The sequence below is a fragment of the Hoplias malabaricus genome, chromosome 4, assembly GCF_029633855.1.
Source record: "Hoplias malabaricus isolate fHopMal1 chromosome 4, fHopMal1.hap1, whole genome shotgun sequence".
NCBI lineage: Eukaryota > Metazoa > Chordata > Actinopteri > Characiformes > Erythrinidae > Hoplias > Hoplias malabaricus.
The window spans coordinates 64560202-64587988 of record NC_089803.1 but is presented as its reverse complement, the minus strand read 5'-3'; the positions used below and the strand labels follow the sequence as shown (position 1 = coordinate 64587988).

General features: G+C 37.7%; 1 protein-coding gene across 2 annotated transcripts; it reads right to left on the bottom strand.

The window, feature by feature from the left end:
* Positions 1 to 1546: 1546 nt before the first annotated feature.
* waslb (WASP like actin nucleation promoting factor b) lies at positions 1547 to 26031 on the bottom strand. Of its 2 annotated transcripts, XM_066668529.1 has the most exons (11): positions 25428 to 26031; positions 16633 to 16767; positions 15537 to 15623; positions 14854 to 14950; positions 13477 to 13500; positions 9493 to 9667; positions 9019 to 9061; positions 7250 to 7403; positions 5587 to 6122; positions 4339 to 4447; positions 1547 to 2577 (listed from the first exon to the last, which is right to left on the bottom strand). In XM_066668529.1, exons 1-11 carry the CDS (start codon positions 25530 to 25532, stop codon positions 2516 to 2518), a joined length of 1527 nt encoding a protein of 508 aa, XP_066524626.1. In that variant the 5' UTR covers positions 25533 to 26031; the 3' UTR covers positions 1547 to 2515. The 2 variants fall into 2 exon arrangements, with proteins under 2 accessions (XP_066524626.1, XP_066524629.1); XM_066668532.1 differs by lacking the exon at positions 13477 to 13500.
* Between the last annotated feature and the right edge of the window lie 1756 nt (positions 26032 to 27787).

The following is a 27787-nucleotide window of genomic DNA, read 5'->3' as shown; positions in this document are numbered from 1 at the left end:
AGGGAAATGTTTTTAGCAGCAGTAGCTGCAGCAATAAGTCTCACTTCTCTCCAGGGAGCTGAGATCTGCTTCAACGTAAGAAGCCTTTCTGCCTCTGCAGAAAAAGGAAACAAGGACATTGTTAATACACAAAGCAGAAGCGTATTTGGTTTCTCCATGTCGTCTCTGATCAACTTGTGAGGAACGTTCACTGTTCAGAAAATAGCAGAACACACAAAGTTGTCTGACTGGTTGGAAAAGGATTGCACAATGAAGCTCTTCCTTTAAGACCTGGACTAACTTGTGAAGGTCAAAACAGCAGCTGAAGAACTGAAAAGAAGCATGTGAATGCTGTGTCAAATCTATCAGCAAATCCCTTTAAAAAATGCATACATCATTGTATATAAATTTCTTTCTCAAAATAAATAAGACATATCTGTTCACACAAGAAATTAAACCTTTACATTTAATAATAATAATAATACGTTTTTCTCAGCAGAGCAAAAACAGACATCATAAACACTTCCTACAAAAAATCTTACCCTTAAGTTCCAGGTCCTGGTACAAGGGATCAAAAGAAAAACATGTATCAAATAAAACAATGGAACTAAATATAGACTATGCATTCATAGACCATGCATGAGATAATGATCTATTAACACCAGGCTGGTTCCTCTCAGTTAACTGAGGCCATGTCCCAATTCTAGTCCAAAGACCCCCTTTGAAGTGCATGTTGTAACCGTACAGAAAGGTTGGATTCAAAGTAGAACTGGAGCATGCTTAATTATATGGCCTTTAAAAATATTAAAGAGAAAAATACATTATAAATTGCCTTTTCTCCCTATTGGTTATGAAATTGTTTAAGGATTGTGGCCTTAAACCTTCACCAAACTTCAGTTGGAAGTGCACTTGCCAAAAAGGTTACACCTAAAGAGCCTCTTGATGGAGGAAGTGCTTTACAACAGAGCGGAAAGAACAATCTGTAGTGGCCTCCATCTTATTGTTAGATTCAGTTAATTCAAAATCCGGCCAAACGATTGGTCTTAGAACGGTCAGGCTAGGGTCATGACATCTAGGGTGTGGAGCACGGATCACTCCAAGTGTGGAAAATATTGAGGCAGAGTCTGCCAAGGACAATTAATCTTCATTTTGCCTCATCTATTTCTAGTTAACTTTGTCGATACATGGGCCACATGTTGATCAGTTCACATCATGAGGGAGGAAACCAAGTTTGATTCAGCTGTTCACATGCAGCCTTATAATGTGTTTCATTCTATTTCCTTTAAATAAGCGCTCTGTAGCGTCCTTTATATGCCGTCAGTGCATTACAGTTCAATACAGTGAATAGCCCATTCCACCAATGACTATTGAGATGATGTGTTCAAACATTGAAAGTAAAGGGATAATTAACCCGATCATTACAATCACTACACGCACCCACAGATTCTGGAAATAACTTTTATTGGAGTGTATAGTTTTAGTAAATCTGGATTTAACCTAATTCCCAAAGGTCTGTGTTTTCTTGAATGGAAATCCCAGTTGAAAAAAACAAAACAAAACAAAAACATTTAAAGAATGAAAACATCAATATACCGTTTAATAATCCAGCACTGTTAAGAATGTATATTTCTATGACTAGATATTCCATGGTTTTGCATTCATCCTGCTGTTATTAGTATCATGATGTTGACTCTATAAAGAGTTAGTAAAGCGTCACCAGCAGCATATCTTCCATTAGTAAAATGAACTGTAGGATTTTTATGGAGGTCAAACATTTCTGCTGTTCCTTAAACATTTTCAAACACTGACTTAAAACGAACCGTCCATTCTCTGAATGCCAGAACTTAAATACATATGAAAAGCTGTTCAGTATCCACTGCTGATTAGAACAGACCAGAGAGACCCCAGGGCAGTCACTGGAGCTCCCAGTATCTGACGCTGTAGTGATTCCTAAAGCATGGTTTTTTTTTGGTTTTTTTTTGGCTTTTATAGCAAATTGTTGTGTTCATGGAGCAGATTTTAGTCTCTTTCTCGTTCGTGCAAAAATATAACAGACTTAATCTCTGAGTAAATTTACAAATCAGCTGTGGGGCTAAATATTCCAAAAAAGCTGATTCTTTAAGAAAATAATAATGCTAAACTAGGATTTGAATACGAAAATGTAAGGTACAGAAGAGCAAGTTATGAAAAATAGTGTTCTCGTTTTCAACAGATATTGACATTAAGAATTCTCTCAAGTTTGTTCCTTAGTCCTCCCTTGAATGAATGATGTAAAAAAGAAAAACAACATTCAACTCTACAAGTCAAGAAAACTTGATGTAAAATTGCACGTTAATCCAAGAGAAGGAAAAAAAACTTTACAGAGAAAAAACCTTTACAGATGAAATGAGGTATTGCACCGATTAATAAAAAAGCTTAAAGGCAACAAAAATATACAGCAAATCAGCTGACCATTTACATTAGAATCTCTGTAAGATTTAGAGAAACAAAACTTTTAGTGTCTTAAACAGGGCAGGGGAAAGGGTTGATAGTGTCATTAGTCGTCCCATTCATCATCTTCCTCAAAGTCCTCAACATCATCATCATCCTCATCTTCATCTGCAGAGAAATGAGAGGATTTTGTAAGATGGTTTAAAGAACAGTTGAACCAATGGGCAAAGACCCTGCACTGCTACAAATCTAGTTGCATTGTGACACTTACTCAGCAAAAAGAAATACTTTGCCCGTTTCCTGTCATACCACTTTCTGCTCTTCTGGAAAATATTTAGAAATGCTGGAACATTTCCAAGGAGTTCTGAAGGCATTCAGCTTCAAATGTAATTTAAGGTTGGGGTTAGGTGATTAGTTCTGGTTCCCAAAGGCCGCTCAATCTCCAAACGGTATTCTATGGAGATTATACAATCTCTGCACAGCAGAACGACTGTCTCTCCAAAGGCTGCACAACCGAATTACAATATTACTAATCATAAAGGGGACGACTGTACACACACGGAAAATAATCTCTTTCAGAGTTTGCAGCACTGGAAAATACACATCACTGACATATTACATTCAAGAGATCACTGCCTGAAGTAACTGTCTGGGGAAATCTGTGTAATGCTGGGCATGAACCAAAAGGAGAGGGACTCTAAAAAAAAAAAATCTCTTCAGAACATTAACCAACACAAGTGATTCATTTAATGACAGTTAAGAGTCTCTTTAAATCTCTTTGGAATATAATCTGTTTAAAATTCTGCTTAGGAACAAGTTTTATTTACATTTTTATTTTAAAAAGAAGAGGAAATAAGTTGTGATTGACAAAATAATTGAGTTACTATCCCGTTCCTGAGCCAGCTAAAACACACCACTTAACTAAGCCATTTCTTCTGGTAAAATCTAAGTGTGAAAATGGCAATGGAGTTTTTAAAGGGCTCTTCATATATTGGCTTTCAGAACTGCACAGTGGTATTTAAGATCATAATAATTTACTTGTTATTCATATTAGACAGTAAACAGAGACATGTGACAATGCAGTTTGGAGTACTGACACTATGTTAATTATTAAATTTAAAGCCATCACACCGTTTAATTTACAATGTTTGCACCAATCAACAGCTTAGTGCTGTACTCCTCTCTCCCAGCTCTAGCGCTGCAAGTAAGATGTGCAACATGATTATCGTCATCATTTAACGCTTGAATGTTGCCCACAATATCACAACAATACTCAGTCATACGTTTATCTATGGGTTTTTCTATGAGTTTATTGCACGCTTAAAATGCTTTATATAATTTGACTAAAACGTGAAATTAGTTTTATATTTTAAAATAAGTAAAATTAAACAAAATGACATTAAAATAGCTAGACTGCATACTTTACTACAATGACACATATGAAGAAGAGACAAAGTACTTCTTTAACTATACAGAGGTTCCTCGACTTACGACGTTGATCCATTCCTACGTCGCATCGTAAACTGATTTTCGGTGTAAGTCGGAACATACGTACATACTGTACGTAAATAACATACTGTAAGCACTTATCCTATCCTAACACCTATCCTCCTCGGTCCTGAGCCGCGTAACCGTGTATTCTTCCGCCGCGCACACCACACACGAAGTTCACGTTACGACGTTTACGACGCAAAACCAGTCGAAACAAGGCTTTATACAGTAAATGGGAGATGTGTCGTAACCACGAAACATCGTAACTCGGGACTGACGTAACCCGAGGACCTCCTGTACTCTTTCTTAAGAAGAAATGCACGACAGTATTTTTACAAGAGTAGCTGTTCTTTGTCAATATTACTTCGGAGTGTAGATAAAAAGACACAGTATGTGACCCTATTACAAACTGAGTGAAAAGAAATTAGCTTTACTCACCTGAAGAATGGATAGCTTTGCTCCTCTTTTGCATCACCTCCATCAGAGCTCCCACAATTCCCGCTGAAGGGGCAGGACTGGGTGGGGGTGGTTCAGACCCCTCTGTCACCTATAAAATAACACAAAGTCAGTAATCCATGTCTTTTCTGATGTCACTCTCACTATGAAAAGAAAATGATATCAGAGTCATAACAGGTCTCTGGACACTGAAAGAATCTGAACTATTGAGTCATATATATCTATATATATTACTTTTTCTAAAATATGCAGATGCCATATAACAGACAATAACAATAACTTTTCTTGTCAGTGAGTTGTATATGAGTTGTATTCAAAAGCATGGACATCCTGTTTAAATGACAGGTTAATTAATTTTCTAAGTGAAATATCTAGAAAGAACACATAAAAATAGCTAGATTGTAGATACATTTCTATTTAGTTGATGTATTAAATGCAAATTTACTTTTGAAAAAAATGTTAAAATCAGTACGTAAACAGTAACTTCTGCAGAATTTGCTCCCTAGAGAATGTGTGTATATTTGTAATCCACAAAACAGCTGACATGGGGCTTTCAAATGTTTGTATACAAATATGTTTTGCATTCAGATACCAAGAGTCTGACACTGGATCAGTTCACAAAGTGTCAGCATTTTGTTCCTTCCGACATCCCTTGTTTACTTTATGGTACAGAGTAAAAAAAACACTGATGATTGGGGCTTTATTTTCAAGCATTTGTTTAATTTTCCCAAGTGCTGCACCAGTTATTAACATTCAAAAGAGAGTCCTAATGTAGGGCAGGTAGTTCAATCTTTATTCTATATATTTTATAATATACTTAACATCCATCAATGCACTTGTGGTAGTTACCCTACAATTAACCAATGCCCTACTGAGGTAAAGAAAGGCATGGAAAAGGTAATTATCTTATTGATGCATTGTCAAACTATCTGTAGATACCCTCTTTAATCAGTGAATTTAGCTACATTTAGCTACAAATGTTCAATTCATTTTGGGATGTCTAGCTTTTCTGATCCAGAACTTACCATTCAACATTGGTAGTTCATCTCAATAACGTTCTTATGACTGAATGCAAGTGTAAAACTTTGTATTCAATTTTAGAGAAATGCAGAAGCTATTACTATAGATAAGTGGTTGTAAATCAAAACCATTGATAATGGACTACCATGCTGCAGACATGCTGGATGTAGCCTCCAGACACCTATGAAGTCACATTTAAGTTTCACTCACATTTTTAAGCTGGATGCCCTGTCGTATTTGGTCTAAAAGTGCATCTCGTCCACCGCTGTTCACTGCAGCTTTGATCCCTTGGTCTACTTTCTTCAGTTGTGTACCCTCTCGGATCTGATCCAGCAGAGCAGACTTGCCCCCCAATGGAGAGGACGTGGTGTCCCCTGAATCACCTGGAAGAGGAGGTGCAGGTGGAGGTGGTCCTGGAGGTGGGGGTGGTGGAGGGGGAGGTGGAGCCCCCCCTCCTGCAGAGGGCAGAGGCGGTGGTGGAGGTGGTGCTGGTGCTGGTGGAGCCATAGAGGCAGGTGCAGGTGGAGGAGGGGCTGGAGGGTGCCCTCTGGTTGGTGGAGGTGGTGGAGGTGCTCCTATACCTGGTCTGGAAGGTGGAGGAGGGGGAGGTGCAGAGGCAGGAGCCCTAGATGGAGGTGGTGGGGGTGGTGCTCCTCTGCCTCCCCTTGAAGGAGGTGGGGGAGGGGGCCCTGAGCTATGTGGAGGTGGAGGTGGGCCGCCTCTGGAGGGAGGAGGAGGAGGAGGGGCTTCAGAAAGAAAAGGAGGGGGGAGAAAAAATAAAAATGTTAAACACATTGGAATGCATTTTTTAACCTGCTGAAACTTCTGTAAAAAATATTCTAAGAATGTGAGAGCAAGACCAATAATAAGAAGAAATGGATTCATCAAATAATTGAACATGTTTTTATTTTTCTTTTAGCCAGTTCAACTCCAGCTTAAGCACTTCAGACTGGATGGTAGTCTACGAGTCTGAGGCACACTCCTCATATTGAAAAGGTGCATACAAATTACAGAAGCAACTGTGTAAACGGCAACAAAATTTAAGCTTGTTCTTATTTATAAGGTGTTTAATGGGAACGCATGCCAAGACAAATGACAAGGTTATATCTCATGTGGCCAATAAACCCAAACGAACACAACACACATGCCAGAGATCTTTTTCAACGAGAATTTCCAAGCTCAACCAAAACATGGTTAAATGCATGCTAATATCCCCAAGAAACAACACGGCCAACAAGGTACATATTTCACACTAAAATACAGGACTTCCTACTGAGAGAATTATACAAAAGACAGATGAATTATATCAGCACACAGCTGTGTCACCTACTGAAAGAGCAAACTGTTAAAATTAAACTTGCTCATCCAGATTCTCAGGATGTTTCACACAAAATGTGGCACATTTAGATTTGCAGCTTGCAGCAGTATCAGTTTGTTAAGATTCCCTCAACACACTGATGAGCTGAGAACATCAGAAGTGACTTCATAAACATGAAAATGTCAAAGAAAAAAGTCCTGATATAAACGCTGAAAATTCAAACGTGCCAAACACTTACTATTCAATTAATTTCATAAATTTAAATGATCAGTTTGAAGGATATACATTTTAGGTTAAGGCAGCAACAGACACTGGAAAGCTCAAACCACAATTTAATACTGAAGATATCATCAAGGTTTAGTAAGTTTTGTGTTAATACTGAGTTACAGATTTCAACATGGTTTCTAATATGAGTTGTTTTGAAAACGATTAAAAAAAAAGAAATACAACCTACCCTATCATCTGGGTTCTCCTGAAGAACAAACCAAATGGCTGAATAAAGTGTAACATTTGCTGAAATTATTAATCTCAATCTCAGACATTCATTTTTTTTACCTTGTCTTCTGAGCTCATCCTTCACTGCCTCCACACCTCCTGACTTCTCAATGAAGTCATAGATCACCTTAGATGTCTCCTTATCCTTTAGCTGGGCTTCAGAAATGCCGCACATGTCAAAGAGTTTCTTCAGCTCTGGGTCCAGGTTATTAAGCTAGGAATATCCAAGAAACCAAATAAATGAACGGCCAAGATATTAATAAAAAGTAGTGTGATTTTACCACTGCACATTGCAATTCCCATATGGCTTGCAATATATTAAATATATATATTTATTTATATTTTATTCCCATAAATGACACTGAGTGAATTGATTTTGTGTTAATCCATTACAATAAATCAAAAGGCAGGGGATGGGGGGCACAAATAGCATAGTGTAATATGCTTCTTTTTGATGATACCACTGGATTTTAATATTTGAAACTACATCTTTTATTATTCAAGAAATTTCCATAGGTTTTCATGCAGAATAACTGCAATGGCTACCTCTTTAGACGACCCAATGAGCTACGGATCTAACCAAAGCATAGAACGCTGAAGAGAACAAAGTGTTTTCTTCTAAGCTGATGATTTACTTTCATTAGAGAAATGTATTGTAATTTTCACTGTTTTCACCATTAGATGAAATAGTTAGCATACTTAGGGATGACAGACCCATGCTTTTTCTGTCCCCTCAATCATGTCCTTAGCAACACATTTATGGTAAAACAGGAATTGTATCATCAGTGTAAAATATTAAAATAAAATTTATTTATAATTCACAATATTAACAAACACATCTTAAACTGATATTTTACAGTTGTGTTAATACATATTCCTCCATCTTCCTGTGAGGGAACATAGAGGAAAGCCATATGACTGAACATCTGTATTAAACACATTTTAGCTTCATCAGAAACAGAATATATATAGCTTTTTAAACATTTAGTAAATGGTAGACTGCTGCGGCTGCACTGACTGTAAAGAAAACAGCCAGTAACACTGTTGTTTCTGCATTGCCATCTTGTGGAGAAATACTGGCTTGGATTACACATGATACATGACTGGTACGTTCACATGAGGTAATAAGGCTTGGGAAAGCTCAATGTCCAAATTTAATCTGATTATTGTCAGAATGATTACAGAGAATGATGTACTTACATTTCAATGATTTTTAGGGAGCCTACTGATACTAAATATGGTCACATGTGCTTTCAAAGCTTAGAAAATTACTAATTTGCATCTGTATACATGTCATACTCTACACCAGATATTGTATTTTTCAAAAAATTAAATAAAAATATATACATCAAAACATGCTGATTATCTATAAAGAGTTTTCCCTCCATGTTGATCTCCCTTGCCTCTGGCACTAATCCAGGTACTAAAAATCACATACTGCAGAAATCCAAGGGTCAAAATGAAATAAATCTCCTTTAAATAATCTCCTACTCTGGGTAGAAAAAAAAGATAAAAATTCATCCCCACAGACCTGATGTAAGCAGAGTTCCTAAGAGTGACTCATTGAAAAAAAAATGATCCTTTCTTTTGGAGGGCAACTGTTTGGATTATGATGATCTGTCATTTTTCCCCTTCTTCAAATCTCATTGTGTAATATGGGAGATGAGTTCCACACAAAACTCAACTGACTCATTTGTGAATAAACAAATGTGGCTTCAAACGAGGATCCAGGCATCAGCAATATTACCGACTGCTTGCTTCTGTGGCTTTATACTTTTACTCTACATTAAAATCGTCAGTGAAAACATACAAGTGGTAGAAGTACTCACATCAAATCCTGTGTTAGGATCCCAGCCTACATGCCCAATGTGCCTGAAAGAAAACACACATGCAATCAGCCCGAGGTTTAGATTAAGGTCAAATCTTGTCACCATGAAGTATATCTGGTCAAGAGTCAACAACGTTTTAACCAGATTCCTGAAGCACACACTACAGATTAAGTAGGGTGCATTTATATGAGGGACATTTAGGATTACACGGCAATGCATTAATTCCATATGCATCGTCCAGTATTGTGTCCAAGAATCAAAGTGATGTATAAGTCAGTCACAGTTAATCGGCATTTAATGCATGGCAATGATGAAGCTACAAATAGAAACAACTTCATTATTCATATTTTTATAATACTGACTGAAAATTACAAAAAAATAAATAAATAAATAATTCTGAGGGGGGGGGGGATAATCAATCAATTATCAAGTTCTCTATGAAATGAAGACTAAACAGAAAAAATAAAGACATACCGGAAATTGCTAGGTGTGCCAATTTCTGCCTTGGAGATTTTTTTCTTCTTGTTTTTCCCCTTGACTTTTTTAAAATTGCTTTGGAGGTTGCTGTTAACTTGAGTATTGTTGTTATAGCGAATGTTGTTAATCTCTGGATTCTTGATGTCCACTGTTGCCATCGGTAAAGTAGGCCCTGTAAATGAGAAACAAAATGGGTGGGTGAGAACAGTTCTCCTGATACAGTAGAAACGTTTACCTGCTTAGAGTTACGGAATCCTCACAGAACCCACATGAAAATGTCACAGCAATCTCTGAGCAACCTACCTTTGTCTTCATGCTCCGGAGCACCGGAAACGAGTGTCATTGAGTCTAAAATGCTGTCAGGCCCACCAACATCCACTGCCCCCAAGCTAGCATTCAGCAGAACTTTACCCATGACACCACAAGAGTGCTCACTGGGGCTCAGAGAGAGCTGAACAGCAGGCTCTGAGAGAGAAGGACAAAGCTCATCCTGCGGGAGCACCAAGCAGTGCAGGAGCGTGAGGCAGCCACCCAAGTCTGACCCCCCATCAAGCAGCTCATCGGAGGGAGCAGACAGGAAGGTGGTGCAGAACATCATCTCTACAGCACTCTGGAGCGACAGTGCTTCGTCGGACTCCGCTGTCAGCCTCACAAGCGGGTGTGACACTGCACACACACTGCAAGGCTCTCACGGTGGACTCTGCCAGCATCCGCATAGCGTGCAGCATTAGGTCAGAGCTCTGCTGAGTGACTCCGCCCCTCCAGCAGCTGGAGGCCAAAGCCCAGCTGTGAGGTCCCATCCCTTTAATCCTGGCAAATTATGCGAGAGCTCTTGGCTTTTACGTACGTGTTCAGGCCAGCTTTAATCTGCTACAAATCAGATGTTTTTCTTTTAAACATAAACATAATGGGAGTCTGTGGGATGGCTGTCTCAGTCTAGACAGCACTAAGTTCACAAATTACTACCCAAGAACCATTTAGTATGCATGCTCCACTTAGGTTAAACAACATAAATATTAGCTTCTTGACTTCCTAACCTACACATCTTCAGTTTCAGAGGATTCACCAATCATTAACACTGATTTAGGGTTAACCTGCACCATCATGCTTTTTCATAACCCTGAACAGTCACCAATTACTACGGAAGTGCATTGCATAAACTGGGCTCTGGAGGAGGGACTTCATAACCTGTGTATCTCATTTTTAAATTACTGCTTTCAGATCACTAATCAGTACCACCCACCACATTACAGGGTCCGTTCTGGTGCTATGCTGACACGAGTAAATAATAAAAAGTCATATCAGAGAGTACAGTGTTAGAGTGACAGGATGTTGGAAAAAATAACTGGGATTATACGAGCTGTAATGTATTTGTTATCTCACTGTAAACAATGTGTTTGCTAATATCCACAATTCTGCCTATGACACGTCTTTTAAAAAAAGTACTTCCAGCGTCAAGAAAAAAAATTATGTTTGAAAGACAGCACTGGAAAAATAGTAACTGTAACTGCAATGTGCTTACTGTAACAAACCAGAGAAACCATGGCACTACTCTTTAGAAACAGCAATAAACAAACAAATTAAAAAAAAACCTCACAGTACAATAAAATAAACTGCTCCCTGTGGTAAACAAAGAAAAAAAATGTTTTTCTCTTTTTTGCAGAACTGAATGCTTAAGATGAACATATGTAACAGTTTTAATTCATAACACAGAAGAAAAATATCTAATAGTCTATTTTTTAAATAAAAATGTAAAAATGGGTTGCTACATTTATAAATGATGCAAGTACAATAAAAAATAAAATACAGCAAAATTAAATCACTATTTATTCAGATATTGCCCTGAAAGTGAATTAAATGCATTCACTTAAAGCATATATATATATATATATAAGAGGTAAAATTAGGCTTTGGACAGTAGAAACCTTTTTGCTAAAGTAAAATAGTCTACTAGTCTGATCAGGAAAAAGTTAACAATTTGGGTGTCTTCCATCTCTTATGCAAACAATCTGTGAGGAAGAGATCATGCTCCTTCCTTCATGTGGAAAAAACAATTACCAATTCTCTATGATAAAGAACAAAGCTGACCTCTGCTCAATCTCTAGCCTTGGAAAAATCTAATTCTGAAGTGCCTCACAGTCTGGTTGTAAGGAAATGAATGAATAATCAGTCTCCACACAAATACACAGCGCAAGTCCAACAAGCGTGAGAGAAGCCTTCAGCAAAAAGCCTACAGTATACTACCATTCAGCATATATTAGGGTAAATTCTACCAAACTCAACAACTTGTGTGCACATAGTGGTGCGGACAGATCTTTAAATAAACACAAACTGGTTGGGACAAGCTTGTTAACTTCTCAATATTTTGCATGGGAGTGTGCAAAATGACATTCAAACACTTTAAATGTCCTGACCCAGGGTTTCATTGCTTTGTGGTTTGTCCCACTGCTGACTGGGAGCAATCCATAAGCCCTTTTGTTTAGAGTCAAATCATCTGGCCATAATCATTTGAATGGCCATGAGATTGAGCACCTGCTTTTACAACTGCAAATTTCTATGTCCCAGATTTAACACGCACCATTGTCTAGAGATGATCATTAGTCAGTTAATCTTGTCTAATTTGGCCCATGGCTGCCAATGGCTAAAGCACAGTTGTATATAAGAGTAGAACTGAACAACATCGATGTGCAACAGTCACATCACACAACATTCAATGTCAAGTGAGACAAATTAAATCAAACACGCCATGTTACAACTTTTTCTGCTTCTCGATACAAAAAGTAAACATATTCCATGAAAAAATATACAAGAGAAGTCTGTCTGACTTTTGACTTTTGAGATTTTACTCTTTGATTTCATATTTCTTGGACTCTCAGGATTTGTTGCTAGTGAATGACATGCAGGATCTGCATGCACAGTGATCCACCAATCTTGACATTTTAATTAGCTGACTATAGCCTGGATTATTAGAAGAGTATTATACCATCAGCTGTGTCACGGTGAGTCAACTATTATATTAAAAATATAGTCAGAGCTTTTGGGTTTGTTGCTTTAAAACTAATTGTACAGAATTCACTGAGTTACGGAATGGTTCACACTCTAAATAGTCTTTAGGGAAAAGAGAAGTTGGTTAATTATTATATTTATTTCCTTTGCAGATGTACTTCTTAAAATGTCTCTCAATTTGTCTATAAAGTTTTTTCTAAATAGAGGTATTAAAGTCATGCTGTGAAAGTCCCTGTATATTTACATATCTTTATTTACACTGCAGGGGAAAAACAAAACTTTAAGTCAACACAATTTGTCCACTTCTCACTCGTTTGTCCACTCTTAAATTAAACCACAGCCATGGTAAATGGAGGGGGCATCGACATTAACAGCTGAGAGAGAGAAAATCCTCTTATAGAGATTAACACAGGGACCTAATATTTATGGTCAGAGAGCCACAAATGCTCTTCGGGACCCCATCCAACACTAACAGGGCTGTGACGGTAGGAGGTCATGTCAGGAAATGCCACCAGTGTGAGGGTAGAGCAGCACCAAACATTTTATACTTGCTGAAAGGTGTTAGCTTAAGATTATGTCTGTAGACGCATAGCATACAGGTAAACTCTGCCATTACTTGGATGACCAACATGGCTTTTCTGTTGTTTATGCATAATAACATATCAGTGTTTCTACAGGAGTCACAGATTCATGAAATAGGGATGTAGAATCTAGTGAAAGAAGTTAGCTGGGAGCAAGCAGATTGCTAGCCTGAACATAATAAGGAGTGGGTGGAAGTGCTAGTGGGAGGGTGCCTACATCATATGGATTACATATGGTGGCAAGACTGCTTCCACTGAGAGGATTAACTAGAAATATGGCACTTCTGAGAAAAACACGGAGGAAGGAGTTTGTTTAATGCAGGCCATGTTTATGTGTTACTGCCCCAATTCTTTGGAACATTCCTGTCAATTAATTAATTAAAATGACACATACCATTTGTTGGATCACGTCTTTTTTCTGGAAGACAAAATTAAGATATCTGTTATTAATTTGGTACGGCTAAAGTAAGCTTTAACGTGTTTGTAACAGTGTATTATAAAAAGAGAGAAAGTGAGGCCATTTTGAATATGATGAGTTAGAAAATTTAATGTTTATCATTAGTATTTAGATTATCCATACAGTTAATTAACAGAAAGCTGGATGTAGAGTGTTCAGTCCTTTTCTCAGCAAAACCGGCTGAGTCAGGAGAAGCACCAGAGAGACAATATTGAGGAAGTGGTTAAAGCATAATAAGCTTCAAGGGCAAAGTTAATCAGGAGCAGGTTTTTGTGTTAGGCCCCCAGCAAGTCCCTAAGACTTCAAAGAATCACCATTCTGTATTACAGACTGTGAGAGAGAAGCTCATACAAGAGGTGGTCACTAGCAAGCAATAGTAGAAAGGTTAGCTAAGTGCTCTGAACAGAGACGACAGTTTCATAGCCTGGCAACAAGCTCGATAAGCCACAACGACAAATACAAATACAGTAAAAATATCATTTCACAATATTTTAAAACATTATTTTGCCTTTGTAATGAACCATGCGTTTAGTGCAGTGGACTACATCATTTGCTAACTAAATGGGTGTTAGCAGCATTATTTCACTAGCAATTAATCCATGTTAAAATGAGTGTATGGTCTGCATAGCACCAAAAATACTAACAATTCAATAATTTAAGGTAAATTAATGCAAAATGTTACCAGTTATAAACCTTATTTAAAATGTACAGTACTATGCTAAAGTTTTAGGCACCAGAGGTTATGATTTAAAAAGTTACTTATCTGAGCAGTAAGTGTTTATTTGCTAAAAACAAACAACAAATAACACCCAACATTAGAATAAAACCAAATAACTTTATTCCAGTGAGTGTGATATTCTGTGTGTGAATGTGTTGGTTTAACTTTTTCCAAATCCCTCCTCGTGGAATCCGTATTATTTGATGTTAACATCCAATACCTAGTTTTACAGGTTAATAAATAATGATTTTAAATAATGTGGGCTGTTGCTTTAACGAAATCATGCAATCAAGTATTTACTGTGATTATATATAACTTTATACAAGCACCACTTTTACTGAGAAGGCATTAGTTTAAATATATATAAATACCTTAGGTGCCTAAGACTTCTGCACAGTACTGAGTATGGGAATAAAACTTTGTAGCATTAAGTAATAGTCAATATTCCACATGCTATTGTCAGAATATGCATGTTTTCGAGACAAATTTCGTGTGCCAAGCATGCACCATACTTTGAATGTGGGTTCAGTACATGCAATATGTATGCTTCACTACAAAGGACAGTGAGAAAGAACTAAGGTCGAAGTGGTACATACCAGTTTTTCTTTGCCGTTTCGTTACCAGGCCATTGAGTGCCTCTCTGAAACGTTTGGCTTCTTCCTCACTGGCAAAATTGAAGCCGATCTGACATGTCTGTGTTTTAGAGTCAAACAAAATCAAGTATAATGCACAAATATCAAAAGAACAGTAAACACCAGAACACTATATATACAGAACACTAGCCATGGCCTTTGTCATAATAAATCCATATTTGAGATATATATATAAGTGCTCAATGGTAATCAGTGCATGATGAAAGGCTAATATTTATAGTGCTTTTTTACTGCAGCACCCTCTGCAACATCAATAACGCCATTAGAATTAAAAACAACACATTAAGTAGTTCTATAAAAAATACATTTAACTGTTTGGCTTACAGTTTCAATGAGAACAATTTGAACATGTTTTCGAATCTTACATTTCACTCCTTAAAAACAATGAATTGGTAGAAGGATAATTCAGTTTGGTGTCTAGTTTCTTCAGGGGAAGCCTTACGCTGGCTTTATATTTTCATATTATTTAGCTTTAAGGGTAACTTTAACATAAATCAACTCTCTTGATCAGGCCCCATTTCCCTGTGTGGCCTTATAAGAAAGTTCTGTATCAGTCAAATACTCCCCCCACACAAACACAAGCACATGGACATACAGCCATCCAGACTTAAGCCAAGGGGACTTACATCTCCAGGAAATGTCATGAAGTATGGCTTGGGGGACTTGAATGCAAAGTCTGTGTATAATTCCTGGTCAAACAAGGTTTTGCCTTCCTGCAAAAATCCATGAAAACATTTTAAAGTTAGAAATCATGAACTGGTGATAGCACATAACAAGGGTGTCCAAGAGTCTAATAAAAACTTAATTGCTTTGTTTAGCTCTGTGTACATGGGTAAATACTAGCACATGCTTTGTTGTTTAAAAGTCTGACACACACAAAGTCATGTCAAAGTCAGATCAAGATATGACCTAACCACAAATTCAACTTCATTTCCTGTATTATTAAAACAGCATTCTGGGTTTGGGAAAGATCACTGCTTAAATATATGACAAACTGTTATTGATCACTGAAAGACCCGTGCAAAAAAATATCCCTGCCCAGTTTTCTTCTAGTTACTACAAGCATTTTAGATACGGATGCAGTGCAATTATCATTCAACTAATGGCCCTTTCACACAGGCACCGTATTCAAGAAATGTTCCAGAGTTTACCCCAGGGAGCTGTATGTGTGAATGCGACCACCCGCAACATTCGTCACGGATGTTACTGGGTCTTTATCGTCCTAGTGCCCTCGTAAAAAGACTACAGGTTAAAGAGGGTAAAGTCCAAGCCTGTGCGTGTGAGAACGGAGTGGTAAATTGTCAGAAGCTTCTCCTGCACGCGCTGCACAGGCTCTGATCCACACCTAAAGCACGCATTACATTTCCCTCTGCAAAGAGCACGTCTGACAAAGACAATCTCCCACTGTACACTGCATGTGTGAAAGGACCACTTCAGGACGTCACAGGACACAATAATTGTAAAGTTTCTCTAGAAATTCACAGGAGTTCATGTGTGAAAGAGGCATAAGACACTTCAGTCAGATTCGGCAGTGGATTTTTCACATTATTATGTGTTTGTAGAGGAGATGTTGTATACACTGCACACAGCTAAAATAGTACTTGGAAACAACTGAATGATGTAACGTATAGAAAACAAACATTACCTATCCATATTTTCAGAAAGAAGGCAGGAAACATCAGTTGACAAAATATCTCTCTCATAAATTTGATTACTACTTACTTTGATGTCATATACCCTGATGAAGTAAGATCTCTGAGGGTTGTCTTTCACCAGGCAGGCTACACCACAGCAGCGCTTCTTCCAGGATGAGTTTCTGTCCCCTGCATACACCTGCACCACTGCTGAACATATGCTCTACAAAGAGAAGAGGGAACTTTTCAAATATTTGAGACAATAATAAATGAGAATTTCACTTAAAAGTGGATAAGAGTTCAGGTGTTGCATCCACAGAGCCTATACAGTACATTTAAAATATTAAATACAAACTTACACTTAATTAAATCCTGTTTCCACTATTTACTGCAACAAAAACTATAGTTTACTACTATGTAGGGCTAGACAATAATTCAGTAACAATATATATTGAAAAGTAAAATATTGCAATAACAGTTATATGATAACATTTTCAATATACATTTACAGCATGTCACAGACTGATATTTTACAGTTAGTTTAAAAATATTAATACTGAGCCAAGATGTTTCTTGCTTGTTCTTGGCTTTTATATTGTTCGTATCAATACTCTAATTACATGGATAGAAATTAAGAAATATATATTTTGGCCATATCATCCAAGGTCTACATGCAAATTCTACGCCTTGAAGTATTTCTACATCAAAACATTATGTAAACCAGCTACAGAGCCAACAGAATGCAAAATGTGTGCTACATTGACACGTAAATAACTGATTAATTGCTTCCACAAACGACAATAACATTTTGGCTAATATCTCAAAATACTGATCTGATCTGAGGCATATATCTATTTCAAAAGAGGTCACATAGCCTAAATAATTTTTTAAAAAAGAGAAAGAAATAATTCAGAGGTTTAGCTCTCCACTTATTACTTTGTAATCTAGTCAATGTATTAACATTACGGTGATCATCTGTAGAAGATGACATCATGGAAGATGCCTAAAATCCAAAGAGTGTCAAACTATCACAATACACTGCCCTCCACTGCTCAAGTAATGGGTTTTTTTGTAATGCTGCTCAACAAAGTCATGCCAGATAATTTGCTGCAAAATAAGCTAGAAATATGATCAAGATTCTGATAAGACATTTTCCCTGTTCACCAAGATAAATAATGATCAAGGTCCAGGAGTTGAACCCATTGGTTCTAGCTATCTGCAAAGTGGGATAGCTTCCATTGCCTGCTGCTACATAAAGAACAGGAAAAGTAAATATTGGCAACAATGACAGTAGGGAAGAGAAATATAATATTACAGATAAGAATAGGTAGTATAATTATATGATTATTACATTATATATATTATGATACCTTTAACTGTAAAATGTACAAAGAAAAGAATTCCGGTACTTTCACTGATACATGTTTATTGTTTTGTAAATATAAACAAATGTAGAATTTGATGCCTGTAACACATTCCAAAATTTTTGTGACATGGGCAATGTAAGTGTGAAGAGTGAAATGTTTATAGAAAAATCTGATTGCATCACTGTATCAAAAAATGCAACCTGCAACCCTTTTACCTAAGGAAAATAAAATATTAATAATAAAAAAAACATCAATTTAATGGAGGAATGCTGCCGAGTTCTTTGTACACATGCTCATCTCAGATGGACCAAATGACAGTAAAACATGTGCAGTGGTCAGATGACTCATGCTTCAGCTTGTTTTCAGGAAAAATAAATGAAAAAGTGAACAATGTACCAATTCATTGTTTTTTTTGTGCCAAAGACAAACTCTACCATTCTGACTGCTATCAGCAATAGGTGAGCAAATGATGATGGGATGATATGGGATTGCATCAGTGCCCATAGCATGGGTAACATTTAGATTTGTGAGTTCAACACTAACAAGGAGACATGTCTTGGGATTTAGAGAGCCATATACAGCCATCAATACCATGACTACTCCTGGGAACTGCACGATTATTTCATAATGTTTTCACAGCTGCTTTTTTTCTCCAGTTCAATTGAATACTGGTTCGTTTTCACCTATGGTGTGTTTTTTCGGTCAGCTGTGAATGACCTAATCACACTTGGATGTGGTTCAAAACATGTGGTCTCAGTCCCTTCCCAAATGAACGCTGGTGTGGTTTGTTTCTGGAGAGCTTAAGGTGGACTTAATTGTGCATCGTTTTATTGGTCACATAAACATAAATATGTTGAAAGTTGTTGAAATAATTTATAATAATATCTTATGCATGTTTGCGTAAAAACAGCTTTGTTCTTTTACAAAAAAGAAAATAATCAAGTTTTTCACTATAATCTTCATCAACACACTGGACACACCTGTTAATGCTTTTCTTACCACAGCTTTTCTGTTCAACTTTACACAAAATCTGAAGATTATATTAAGTAAAAAATGAATTTAGAAAAGGTCTGACTAATTTGTAATGAGAAGATTCTCACATGGTCTGCAGTGATGCATTTTGGTGCCTTGAATTTTTTTACTGTGAGAAAACCAACCAAGCAAAGGTGAAAACACTCCAAGATTACAAACTGTTTAACTGATTCAGACCACAGCAAACAAACTATAGGTGTAAAAATGCCCTGTTCAGATCTGTCTCCTGTTGAAAATGTCATGCAAAGTCCTTATAAGGAAGTCTGTTCACTCTGCAGCCATTTTTGCAACATACACCTCTCCCTGAGCGCCACTAGCGCCATAAAATCATCAATCCTTTCCCACTCACCGCATATCAGCAAGCTGATTGGCTCTTATTGGTGAAAGCTGAAGCCATGCTGAGCATTATGACAACTCCCATTCATTTCAACCAGTGTCATTTATAACGTCCCTGACTGTGACCACAGACTGTTGAGGAGCTCAAGTTTTATGTACAGAAATAATGCGCAACAACTAAAAATTGGATCAGTTGGATCAAGGCCCACCCAAACAGCCAGAGCTAATTCCCCACATGGAGGGAAGGGTAGATACTTCCAAGACTGCTAATCAGAGAATGCCCTTCTTATTGGCCATCACTTTTATTAAACCAATCAGCAGCCAGAGTTAGCTGTCCATCTTTTAGTGCTGCAGCCAATGGAGTCACAGTACCTCCTACAGGGAGCTGTTTTGCAGTGGTGCTGAGAGCAACAGGTCAGTGCTGAAATACTGGGGACTTACAGCTCTGCTTTTAGATATAGCGAATGTTAGCACCATATTTTGAAGAATCTACATTTCACTCTCCCTCAAACCATTTATGCACTGGCTCTGCCAAAACCAAAACCAGTGCCGAAACCAATTCCTCCACACCCCTAAGATTTGCATTTATTTATTAATCTAGAAAAAAATAATTGTGCCCACACACATTTGCCCACGCCAGCCCAAAGGTCTTATTCTGGCTCATGGCTACGCTACTTGATGTGACAAATTGCTAAACATGCCTCTGTCCCAGCTCCTTGTTTTTTTTTTGCAGGCGTCTCTTCCTAATATTGTTGATATTTACAAATAGAAACTTAAAATATTGTCCTTATTTCTATTAAATAAAATTGCAGGTTATTTAATAAATTATCAATTACAGTTTATGCCATTTTCAGTATGTGTACTAACTTTTGAGTTTCTACAACAGTTTTCTTAACATCCGCTTGTTGTGACGTTTTGAACTCATGAAATGTCACGCCCAGGTCCAAACTGCTACTAAATATCAACAACTTAGTGATTTTGCAGCTAGATTTATTGACCTTTCAGACCCAAGCGATTTTCTGTACAAACCTTAAATACATCTCATATAAAAGAATCGCAGATAGCACAACTCGTCAAAATACCGGGACTAACCGTGACTAGGAGACATTTTTCTTTTTGAGAAGGGCAAAACAAATCTGGAATGTTGTCTTGTGTAATATGATGTGGTTAACATGGCTTCAGACAAATAAAAAAAGTTTATTTTCAGAATGACTTTATATAACAACAAATAACTAAATATGTATAGTTGGTTGAGTAAGGATTCACTCTCTATTCTTGAGTTTAAATCCCAAAAATGTTGGTAGTCCATGAGAGAATGCCTGAGTTTAGCTCACCAGTATAAACAGACACCTATTGTTATGCAAATAATATGGTTGTGTGAATCTGTCCAGCCTACACAAAGACACTTCAACAGAGAACATACAAGAAATTCCTGATGTGTGTGCAAATTACAGTATAATGTTTACCAAATTTGGACGAGCATGTGTTTACAATTAGGCCAATAAATGTTACACATCAGCATCTTCTGCAAGACTAACACACTGAAAAATGCTACACTCTACTTTTCCAGCACCTTCAAACCAACTTCACCAAAAACAGCTGAGTCGCTAAACAAGTAGCTGGGACTCCCCAGTGCAGTATCTGTGGTCTGTGGAAAAATGACCCAGAGCTGTAAAGAAAACAGCTGATACAGTGAGCCAAGGGGCAAAAGCCTTGGCTTGGCAACCGCTGCTGCTACTTTGTGCTGAGGGTCCATTCGGACACAGGCTGCCAATTTACATGAGAGACAGTAGAGCTGCATAAGCAGATGGTCTTGCCAAGAACATGGCTAGGAATGCAGTCCCACAGCAGGTCTTAACAGCTCTAACAACCACAAAGTCCCAATTTAAGGCTGCTCGCAAACCGTCAAAGGTACTATTAAAAGGGAGATGAAAGCACTAGGAAGCAAGTTTCAGAGGAAATGAATGGAAGTGTATGTCCAGGTTGCTTGGTGGAAGAGTTTACAGTTTTCCAAAAGTAAAAGATTGCCCAATACCATGTTCATTTACTCATAATCTCAAACGAGGCTCCGATACCAACGTCCAATACCTTGTACCTAGTGCACGTTGCTGCGCTAATGAGCGGACGACTCAAAATGTCGGTGATCTGAAATTATTTCACAATCTGTGATGGCAACCCAAGCAAATTGGACTGTGGAAGAGCCCGAGAGCAGTAAGTGTGCTGCACTGTCTTGACTGTCCTCAAACAAGCTGGGTTTTTCTTTACTGAAGTGTACTTTCCTCCCAGGAAAGATTTTCCCATATATACATACACTGGCACCAAAGGTAAAAATAATACACTCTAGCTGAAATCTTAAATTTTAACCCAACAATGTCTTATTGATATGTAAAAATCCTGTTTCACAGCACAGTAGCAACAATGGGGAAACCTGCACTCAGAAACCTACAATGACCTTATCAATGATCTTTACCAGTGGATGGAGGAAATGACCTCTGGGTTAAACTGGGTGACATCATCTACAAGAACTTACACCCAATCACGTCACCTCAATAGATTCAGAATTTCTCTGTTCAGCACACAGACAATGGCATGTAGTCACATCACATACTCCCTGACACACTAATTTCGAAACTATGTGAAATGAATACCACTGAAAGCACACTGGGCCACTTTGGTTTACATAAGTGACAGACCGTAAAGCTGCACCAACTTTTGAATAATTCAACATTAAAACACAAAATGTCATATCAGGATTTTTACATAGACTTAATATTTCCCAATCGTTAAATAAAGTAACAAATCAGCTGGCATGGAGAGAGAAAGATACATACATCTCACCGATGTATATCTCCAGTCACAAACTCTGTTTATGTAACCTAAAATTAGTTAATTATACTTAACTCATTATGTATATTTGCACTCTTACCAAGAGTTTTATCGTGCTACACAAGTGAATGTATAATAAGGAATAGTGTAGATATCTACCTTCTAATTAATAGGAAGCCAGATTAGACAACTCTAGTGATTGTGCAGGCAAATTATGGAGTCAGCATTGTTGTGTGTTCTAGAGAGCTTAACTCTCATTTCGGAAGCACTAAACAAATGTTATATTAGCAGCCACAGAGAAGACTGAAGGGTGTGGCTTTATAGTGGTGCCCCTCACATTCACAACGGAGAGGACAAGCTTGTTCTGCCAGCGGCAGCAGGAAAAAAAAAACAGCTCAGAGGTCAGTCCATCAAGCAATGCCTGTAGCATTGCTGCTGCTGCAGGCTAGCCTCATTCTTATTCTTCACCTCATTCGTGAAAGAAGCCACTTGCTATGCCACAGTGATCAGTCACTCCTGCAAAGAAGAGCTGAAGAGACTCCCTTATCCGATACTTCTGAGGCTTCGTTCAACACACCCATTTTGATCATGTACCAACAAGCCTTGAGGAATAGTAACCACTAAGTATCAGAGGGAAAAAAACAAACAAAAAAAACATTCTTCTCGTCTTATTCATTTCTAAATAACCAAAGGGCATTTTACTGTTATTTGTTTATTGACAAATAAGTTAACTTGATTGCTCACAAAACGGTGGAAGGAATGCACACAACAGGGCAGTCTGATTTTACACAGATGCATGGAAATGTACCACATGACTGCTGTCATATGAGGAGGAAGTAATTCAGCGTTTTTGCTTTCAGGATGTTCACCCATTCCTGCTGAAATAGAACACAGGTAATTCTGTGAAACAAGGAACAGCAGTCAGGATACAGTATTGGGCTGAAAGTTCCTTTAAAGAAGCAGGACAGCAGATGTGGATCTACACTTTCAGAAAAACTTTCAGAAAAAACTCTAGGGAGGCTTATTTGAGTATGAACACAGTATATAATGTCAGGCTGTAGTGAAAGTGGGATCAAACTTAAAAAATAAGAATAAAACATCAAATACATATCATGACTGCATACTGTTTGTTCAATTTATATGTGCACATATGTTAATGCGACAAACTAGTCTTGTTGATTAGTAGTATATAAAAGGATTTACCACAATGACAGCTCATCTCACATCCCCTCCAAACTTGCTTCTTATTGGTTCCCAAACCCCCTTTTGGGAATACAGCTCTTTAATCTACTGCTGACTCATGATGACCATGTCAACTTTCGATATAGCTTAGTCTTTAGCCTTGATACAGTGTGGAATTTACCTGTTAAAACCTTGGCCTGCTTACTCATAGCACTTAACCTGCTACAGCCACTTTTGGTTTATCTGTATTCAAGGCCTGTCCAGCAAGTCCTGCTGCTTATTTTAAATGTTTTAGAACCAAACATTAACAGCCAACTATTCGGCAGCTAAATGGAGAGTAATGAAGCGTTTTCGAGCATATGCCCGGGTGACTGGTCTGACAGGCTAACTATGTTGAAACTCTACTTTAACTAAAAAAAATACCAGCAACATATTTTGGTGATGTTTTTGCATCCCTATTACAGTGTCAAATACTTGACAATGATTAAATGTTTATGTAATTACTATTTATTTGATATATATCAAAGTCAATGCAAATTAAATAAGATAAATCTTATTCTTTTTCTTTTTAACTGGTTAATTACTGCACTGTATTAGTTCTACATCTGTCACTTTACGTTAGTTATACCACTTACTCCCATTGTGTTACTGTTTTTAATGTTTCCTGTTGTGTCCTGTTTACTAGTGGGTCTCTGTGTGCTTTGTGTTTCTTCTAACAAAATTTCTCTCACAGATTAAGAAAGTGATCTATCTATCCGTCTATCTTGAGATTTCATGTTACTACCAGTGGAATTCTTCAGATTCTTCTCCATGAATTACAGAGGAATTCAGCCTAATTTTATTGGACAATCCATCTACAGAGATTAATTAAAATGAAAGGGGTGGTGACAGAGAGCAGGGATCTCAATATGTACAATACAAACAGAGACATTTTATTCAGGCCTACTACATAAAACAACCAGTGATCCTACATGCCTTCCCTGAGATTAATTTGTCATGCTGACAATGATAAAATTGATAACTAGTAAGAAGTTCTTTACAATTATTTCTTACATCCTGCCAACAACTTACTTCCAAATTATGAATAAATAAGGTATCCGATAAGATAACTGTACCAATTTCAGGCCGAATTGTCTAAAACACTGTGATACATTTGAGAGGCATTGAACAAACACTTCAAAAGTCTGGTTACTGCCACCACCATTCTGAAGAATCCTGGTTTGGCAAGTTTCTCTAGAAGAGAGTGAATTTGACATTAAACAAGTGAATGACTCTTAATGTGTTAACGACTAAACTAGGCAAACATTTTGAAGAAAGCGTGGAATTTATCTTTAAAAATAATAATAACTCACTGGTTTTGAATTGTGAGCTCAATGGCGTATGAAACTTACAAACAGGAGCCGTCAAGTCACTTCCAGCCACTACTGAACGACTCAGAGTAACTTAAATAATAAAGTTTATAATTTATGAATCATTACTCAGCATAATGACCAAGGTTTATGAAAGCCAAGAAAACAAGTCTAGTGGGACATCTACTGAAGGCTGTGCGGTAAATATTAGCCAACGAGCTAACGCTCACCTGAAACTTTCCCACAGAGAATTTTAAAACACTCAGACCTCGAATAAACACATATCAAACTGACAGAGCGGCTACTGCTATTAACGTCCCTCAAACTCTGGCTTTTCCACAGCAATAGAGCTAGGAGAGCTAATAACTTTAACATTAGCTAAATGAGCTAAGTTAACTATGAACGCTAACGTTACTTTGCTAAAACATGCCACATATCCCTGCTGACGACATCGTTTTATATTATAAATGAACGATTTAATAAAGTATGGGAACGACGTAACATGACGAGACGTTTTAATAAGTCGTTTCCACGCCTTAATAAGTCGTCTTAGTGCCTTATTAAACCGTTTCCACGCGTTTACGTGTCGTTCGCACGTTCTCATTTATTTTGAAGGGATGTCATCGGCAGGGATCCTTGCAAACAATAAAAAATGAAGAAACAGCAAAGCCGCTGGAAAAGCTGAGCTATCTGCCACAGGGGCTGGTGTCGGACCTCCGTGTCGCTGTAGTACGCAGTCTCCACGGTGTTACGTTACTGTTTCTAAGGTGTGTAAATGTGTTTGAACTCACCATGCATTTTCTGCCCAGGTAACCGTACAGCGCCTCGTTCTCTTGGTTGCTGAGCAGGATGGATCCCACATTGTTGGGCCTCCGCTGCGGCGGCTGTCCACTCATGTCTCCGGACCCAGCGGCCACAGGACGGTCCTAAATCACAGAAACTGAACCGCAAAACAAGCGCTCATGGGTCTGTGGTCTCTCTCACCGCGGCTTGCGGACACACCTCATATCCCTGAGCTCTTCCGCGGCTGAGGACAGGTGAGAAGTTGTGATGAACAGTTGAGTTTATTTCCAGACTGTGAAAGACAGCGGTAGGAGCTCCGCACCGGGCCTCAGCTCAGGGCTCACAACTCACACAAACTCCGCTTGGACATAGCCAACACGACAGAGGAAAGGAGCTCCACCATGGCGAGAGACACTGAAACACACCGAGGGAATTTCCGCGCCGAAGGAGGCCGCGATACAGGTCAAGCGTCCGCACTTATGGGATGTTCCTGAAGACTCCTGTCTGTCTCTGAGGAGGAGAACAGGACACACTCACGGCTTCTCAGGCGGCTGCGCTCTGGAGCAGGAATGCAGCGAGTGGGCGGGGCTGAACACGAAGGGGCGGGATCAGTGTGTCAACACTGTATGACGAAGCCTGTCAATCAAGCAAGAAGGCGTGTGGTAGGGAAAATATGGGTGGAACGCATGACGAGTGAACTTCAAACAAGTACAGTCCTGCCTTACGTATGCAACAAATTATAAACAACTTAAAAGAGAGTTTTCACCAGTAAAATAATTTATGTTCTTACTAAGCTAGGTGTATATATAAAATTCTATATTGCAATAAATATAAAAACATATATCTTAAAATAAAATAGCAATAAATGTGTTGTGAGCTAGTGTGAAGAAATAAAAATAGTTTTTCACATATTCTCATTGATCGTATGGAGCACACTTGATTTAATACAACTAAATATTTATTAGCCTCGGTTAAACTAGGTATTGAATGATAACCTCAAATAACACTGGGCTGTCACAAGAAGGGATTTGTTATGACTGTAAAAATGTTATTTGGCTATATTCTAATAATAGGGTTTCTGCTTTATCTATCTATCTATCTATCTATCTATCTATCTATCTATCTATCTATCTATCTATCTATTACATAATTGTATTCACTGGTAAATCTCCTTGTTTATGGACAACAAATTGCAGAAACCTGCTCACAAAGCATTTCTTCTGAAATGAAGGGTATAAATAGGGTGTTATATCCCTTTGCTGCAGTAACACCAATAACTATTCCAGGAAGCCTTAATTTTAGATGCTGGACAATTTCTAGGATTCCAAGGCATTCAGCAACATAAACACAGGTGAGGTCATGCACTGGTGATGGATGATGAGTTGTGGATCACAAACACCACTATGAAGCTAAATCCTTTTTTTTAAACCCCTCTAGCTAATATTTGGCATTTAGCAAAGTGACCTAAGGCTCAAGTGTATTTGTTTCAACAGGTAATTGATACAACAGTTAACTGAGTATATAATAGCCATACAGTATATTTAGAAGTATATTACTTAACCTTTTCAGGATGTTGCTAATTCCATTTGGCACACATTAGCATAATGTTGAATACTGAGTAAGAGCAGGCTATATCATAAAATGAAAGCACTCATCAAACAGGTATGCATTTTAAATAAATATGAAAATATTTATCAGGTAACTGGTTGACAAAAGCTCTTTTCATTAGTATAGCAATATAATATTGGGGAAATGGATAGCTGCATTAGCTTGCCAAGCTACAGAATTTTAAAAATGTCCAATAAAAATATGTAAAATACAAGCCATGATGGAACTGGTTAGTCACTTACACTTAACATACAAGAATGGCTTTTCTTTTGGACTAGTATAAACCACGCCTATGCATGACTGAGACATGAAGTAAAGAGAGAAAACCTGAAGAACCTGCCAGATAAGAGAGGCGGTAGAAAGACTGAGAAACAGAGAGAAGAAGAATGTAAAAGTATAACTAGAAAGCTTAGCATGTGAGCAGTAAAGAGGTCTGAGGAAATGTTTTGTTCACTGCTCATTAAATACCAAGTAAATACAACTTTAAATCTGTAAATATAAAATAAATCTTATATCATTATTGTAATATTTGAATTCATATAGATTGTAGCTATAATGAAAACTCTGTTTACTGGATTACATGTATTCAAATCATAAGACATCAAGACAACACTTTTAGCTCTGCTTGAAATGTATGTCATGCACTATGGGCAGATAACAAAGACCACATTTAGAGAGACAACCAGATTTATATACACCATCTTATGTGACTGCTTCATCCTAATTGAGGTCCTGGGGGAATTAATGCACAAGGCAGGAA

Excerpts from the sequence above, each read along its gene's own strand:
- waslb (XM_066668529.1), bottom strand. The coding sequence starts at position 25,532 with ATGAGTGGACAGCCGCCGCAGCGGAGGCCCAACAATGTGGGATCCATC. Across the intron at positions 16,768-25,427 it reads ACCTGGGCAGAAAATGCATG|AGCATATGTTCAGCAGTGGT; the intron begins GTGAGTTCAAAC and ends TTCTCTTTGTAG. Across the intron at positions 7,404-9,018 it reads ATCCTAACACAGGATTTGAT|CTTAATAACCTGGACCCAGA; the intron begins GTGAGTACTTCT and ends GGATATTCCTAG.